The 5,542-nt window shown below is 34.3% G+C and overlaps 1 protein-coding gene across 1 annotated transcript in view; it reads right to left on the bottom strand.

Moving 5' to 3' along the window:
- The window catches only part of COL4A1 (collagen type IV alpha 1 chain), a 61,669-nt gene that overhangs the window by 44,566 nt on the left and 11,561 nt on the right, over nucleotides 1-5,542 (bottom strand). The window contains 8 exon segments of the mRNA XM_015587331.2: nucleotides 31-115; nucleotides 1,620-1,661; nucleotides 3,713-3,766; nucleotides 3,851-3,895; nucleotides 4,733-4,783; nucleotides 4,935-4,961; nucleotides 5,486-5,532; nucleotides 5,535-5,542. The exon segment at nucleotides 5,535-5,542 is cut by the window's right edge and continues 59 nt beyond it. Coding sequence (XP_015442817.1) covers nucleotides 31-115; nucleotides 1,620-1,661; nucleotides 3,713-3,766; nucleotides 3,851-3,895; nucleotides 4,733-4,783; nucleotides 4,935-4,961; nucleotides 5,486-5,532; nucleotides 5,535-5,542 — 359 coding nt within the window.

The raw sequence follows: 5,542 nt of genomic DNA, 5'->3' as shown, positions 1-5,542 counted from the left end.
AGAGGGAAAAAAAAAAGGAAAGGAACTTACCCTTGGGGCCTGGCTCTCCTCTCGATCCTGGCAGTCCCGGGACCCCCCGCTCGCCTTTTTCTCCCAAGGGTCCTGTGCCGATAACCTGAATTACAGAACACAAGATGGATCATCGTGTGGCATGGGAGGGGCTGGTACTGTATATTACAGTAGTATGGGTAAAGAAACTAATACATTCTTTATTATTTCAAGAAATGTGAGAGCGAAGTAGTGGTGGAGGAGGAGGAACGGGGAAAGAGGTTGGAGGGGAAGTCAAAAACATGTACAATGAATGTTATCTAATACTCCCCTTGGAAAGAACTTTACCTGGCATCTCTGCTTCCTTTTGTAATAATTTGCCTGGCAGGCACTTTACCAATGAGGAAAAGTTAGAAAAATATTCATTCTGAGGTTTAGGTTTGGCATCTCTTAAGTGTTCATATAAGCCATAAGATGAATATTCTACGTTAAAAATTATCATCAGAGAACACCCTTAAATTTCCTCAAGCAACAAGTAACGGAATACTTTTTTTTTTTTTTACTAGAAGAGGTATTCCGCTTTCTTTTTTAAAAAAATGGTCCTAAGTGGGGACTTCCTTAACGCCCTAGGGATATAGGACAAAAAGAATGGACTGTTGGCCTCATTAAAAAGAAGCGAATTGATTCAGTTATAAATTACTGAAATTCAAGGAAAATTACCAAGTCAAATGTTGCATTTTGCCCTTAAAATGTAATTTCGTTGTTGAAATTAAATTACTGGATATTATTAAAATCTGATGATGAGGTTAAAGTAAAAACAGGTTATTCTAATGCTGCTGCTGGATCACAAATATGGAATATGGAATCATAAGTATAGATGAAGTATATTAAAAGCATTAAGAAAGCTTGATAATTTGATCCAATAATCTTATTCTAAGAAATGTAGCCTAAGGAAAAATTATTCAAAAACTCTCCCACCCACACATACGCAAAATGTCATGTATAACTATTCATCACCAAGTGCAAAAATGGCAGCGTACAAGAGCATTACAGTAACATTTTCATTGTTTCAAAAAAAAAATTGGGGGCAAAACGCTTAAAACAATTATAGCACAACACTCTGACAGGATACTAAAAATGATTATCCTAAGATAACTCGAAAACATGAAAATGTTCTTTTTTAAAAAATGTTACATGCATTAATTGCAAGTATGTAAAAATATGCATATGGACAAAGAGTATTAAAATGTTATTTGCATAAACAAAAATTGTTTACTAGAATATTCAAATTATGGACGATCTGTTCTTTTATTAACATTTTCCTTAATGGATTATTTAAAATAAAAAAGTTTCAGAATGTGTTGCTAATATTCTTAACCACATGTAAATCTTTTCATTTCCAGTGGTCAAGAATATGCAGAAATTATCAAAATATAATAAAAAGTAAGTATTAAACTCTACTCCATACAAAATATAAAGCATTATTTCAATTTATATGCAGCCCCTTTAAATAAAAATGTAATTCTAGGAATGTTGTGGAGCACGTGGCATATGCAGGTGTTTGGCCCAATCTCCTCTCCTTTGCTCATCTCAAACACTCTCACAGGCCAGCAAACATTATTCATACTCACAATTCCAGGTGGGCCTGGAGGACCTGCTTCACCTTTGTCTCCCTACAAAAGAAAAAATAACTTTAGCATTTTAAAAATTATATTGTATTTTTAAACTATAAAGAGTGTCTTGCAGAAAAAAGAGTTAAACTATTTTTTTTCTGGAAAAATAGAGATTGTGCCCACTGTACACTTAAATGAGTTTCCTCTCCTTAGTATCTCTCTCTTAGTATTAAGTATCTTATAATCTCTTAGTTCTGTGATTAGCTTAAAGCACTGTTATAACAAAAGCAAGCACATTTCATTTTGCTTTGCATAAGTGTGACATATGGAATTAAGGATTTCTACAAAATATAAATGTGAGCCCAATTATTCACATTACAAATGAGCTCATAATTTTGTTCTATTGACTGCATGCGCCCTCAGACAACTTTAATAGTCATTTGGAAGTTGAATTAGTACACAATGGTTTTCAATATAATAAAAACAAATAAAATAAAATGATATGAAAGCTTGTGATTTCTAAATATATTTTCTTAAAAAAACATTTTGGGTTTTTTTTTAGGTAAATCTGCATTGGATGTCATAATAAAAGGATATTTATGGTTTTTTCTTTCTCCTTAAAATCCAATATTACTTTAAAACATTGGGTGGATAAATTCTGATCACCCTGAGGATTAATTTAATTTATATTAGCTGAAAAACCCAAAGAAATTAATTCTTTCATATCTAATGTTCTCATTTAAGCATCTTTATAATACTTTTAGAAGTCCTAAGAGATGCACATTTTTCAGCGAATGTACATTTTTTTCCTTTTAAACTAATGCATTAAATTTAGGCATTAAACCAGAATTTGATGTTTTGTTTTTTCTTAAATATGAGAAGAGATTTGTCCCTCTATTCTTGGCTTTGATAAGCGAACCTTGAGTTCCTCTCCCTAGTTTTTCACTCACTGTTAGAGATAAATATTTCAAAATTACTGATGATCCTTGAACAACGCAGGGGTTAGGGATACCGACCCCCTGCACAGCAAAAATCCATGCATAACTTTTGACTCCCCCAGATCTTAACTACTTATAGCCTACTGTTGACTGGAAGCCTTACCAATAACATAAACAGTTGACTAACACATAATTTGTACGCTATATATATTATATAATGTATTCTTACAATAAGTAAGTTAGAGAAAAGAAAATGTTATTAAGAAAGTGATAAGGAAGAGAAATACTTTTACAGTTCTGTAGATATTTATTGAAAAAAATACACATGTATGTGGACTCATGCATTTCAAACCCATGTTGTTCAAGGATCAACTGTATTTCTTATTTTAGTAGAAATTTACATTACCTAGTCTCATAATTAAAAAAAAAACAATAAAACAACAATGATTTTTTTTTTTACCAGATTGACAGATACTTTTTTAAAATTTGATAACAAGCAGTTGCTAAATCAGAGGGCCCCGAGCCGATAGAGCGCTTTTCTGAGAGTAATTTGGAGACAAACGGCAAAAGTTCTAAAAATGAGTCTAAATGTTGACCGCAAAATTACACTTTTAGAAATCGATGACAGGGAAATGATCAAACGAGTGAACAAAAATACTTGTAATCATAAAAATGTGGACGTGGCCTAAATACCATTCGGTAAATAAGGCATGGACATTAAAAGTGTTAATATGTAACTACATTTATAGACATTGAAATATATCCAAATTATATCATTAAGTGAAAAAGCAGGATGTATCATGCAATACTATTTTTTTTAAAGCATATATTCAGGTGTGCACATAGTGCAAGTGTTCACTCTGACCATTTCTGAGTAATAGAAAAATTAAATAAGCTTTCTTTCTTCATGACATCTTTCTGCATTTTCTGCTGTTTTATAATCAGGAAAAATTAACCTACTACAAAAAAGATATAAAAACCTGAATCAATGAAACATTTCCTATTTTTAAAATTTATGCACACAAATAAAACCACTAAGTTAAGTTGTGCTTTTATGCATATGTAACAGAAATAGTTTTAATTCTTTGTGAATTCATAGTCTTTTATTTTAGAAAAACTTCTAAGTGAACTACAAATTTGAAAGTAGAAACTTAAAATGGTGACACCATTTACCTTAAGACCCTCTCGGCCCGGGAGTCCTGGGTACCCTGAGTCGCCGGAATACCCCTAAAATGAAACAGAGGAGGCAACAACAATCGTAAGCTAGAGAAGGCAACAGTCCACTTTTAAAAATTACGGAAAAATACTTACTGGACTCCCTTTTTCTCCTTTTTCACCATCTTTTCCAGGTTTTCCCTGCATGATAAGGATTGAAACATTAGTATGTCATAAATAATAAGAGTAAATATGCTATAACACTAAGACTCTGATGCAAATACAAGTTAATAAGTCATCTCTCATAGGAAACCTCTGTGTAACTCGATGATACCACAATGACAAGGAATAGAGTATACATTGAATAACTCTGAAAAAGTTACAATAGAAGAGGTCTTTTCCATTTTTGAAAAATGAAGGCTGATGGTCTCCAAATCTGCTAAGGTAGTCATTACATTTGGCAGCATAGCTAACACCAAAGAAGGTTCCCTGTTGGCAAGTACTTGGTAGCTGATAAGCAGAAGATTCATTTGAACAGAAGTTTCTGTGCATCATTTCAGGGTAGAAACTGGAATGCTCAGCCTACTGGAAGCTGGGTGGGTCTTCTGTCACCGGGATTCAGCGAATGAAAAGCATCTAAGCATCTCAGTTCCAGTCTGTGTAGTCTGGGCTATGGGTAGAGCTCCAAGCTGGCCTAGGAAGGCAGTGGCAAAAGGCACCAACTGCTCTGACCAAGTGGACAGGTGGCATTGAGTGAGAAGCCAGCAGGTGGGCAGCTCTTCAAAGAGTGCCCCCCACCAACCCCAGGGGCATCTTTTGAATAATGAAGGGCCTCAATCTTCTACGGAAGTTTTTCAAATGGTGACACCTCTCCTCATTCCTACTTCCACTTCAGAAAAGCTGTTTAGAAGAGGAAAGACAGAAACCAGAAAACCCCTGCCAGTCTCCTCCAGTCTGTCCTCCTGAATTTGTGATTCTAGGAATGAAAGGAAACATGACTTCACAATAAGAAATAAAAAGACTTTTCAAAGCACTTACTCGGGGCCCTGGTTTTCCAGGTTCACCTTTCTCTCCAACTCCTGGCATTCCCTTAAAAACATAAAAAAAGAAAGAGTTAGATTCATTCATATATTTAAGTAAAATATCAAATTAAGTAAATATTACATTTAAGCTGAAATAAGCTTGTAATTTTTGGTCTTTGGCACAAAATAATAATGATAAACAAAAATTTAGTACTTACCTGAAATCCAGGTTCACCTTTTTGACCCTAAAAGAATTTTAAAGAGAGAGGGACAGAGAAAAAAAGAGATATCAGTACTATATTCCAGCTATCTCAGTTTTTTATATGCTACATTGAACATATAAAAAAAAAGAACCTTTTCCTGATACATTAACAAAGAAATTCACACTGGCCACCAGCATTCACATCCTCGCATTGACTGGATAATGGATTAAGAAAGATAGTCAATTATGCTTGATACATGGCAATAGTAACCTACTTCTGCTCTCAGACTGTCTCTCTCTTGCTGACCCAGACCATCTTCAACTAGGGTGCAGTTGAAGCCCTCACTTAGTTTGAGTCAGCCTCAAATCAGTCTTGCTCCCACCCAATACTCACTGCCTCTGCTCTCAGATGCTCATATTTTATATGATAGATAGTCTATAAATCTGTTTTCCAGGTCAGGGGTGAATGTAGCTGTAGAAACTGAATTTTGATCTAGTTTCTCTTTATCCTTTGAAATTTGTGCAAAATTAGAAAGACAGCATTCATTGGACAAAGTCCTTTCATACCTTGTCTCCTTTCGTGGCAAAGTCTCCTTTTTCTTTAAATTGAGCTTTCCTGGCATT

The sequence above is a fragment of the Pteropus alecto genome, unplaced genomic scaffold (genome assembly GCF_000325575.1).
Source record: "Pteropus alecto unplaced genomic scaffold, ASM32557v1 scaffold13, whole genome shotgun sequence".
Taxonomy (NCBI): domain Eukaryota; kingdom Metazoa; phylum Chordata; class Mammalia; order Chiroptera; family Pteropodidae; genus Pteropus; species Pteropus alecto.
This window is presented reverse-complemented; position numbering and strand designations above follow the sequence as displayed.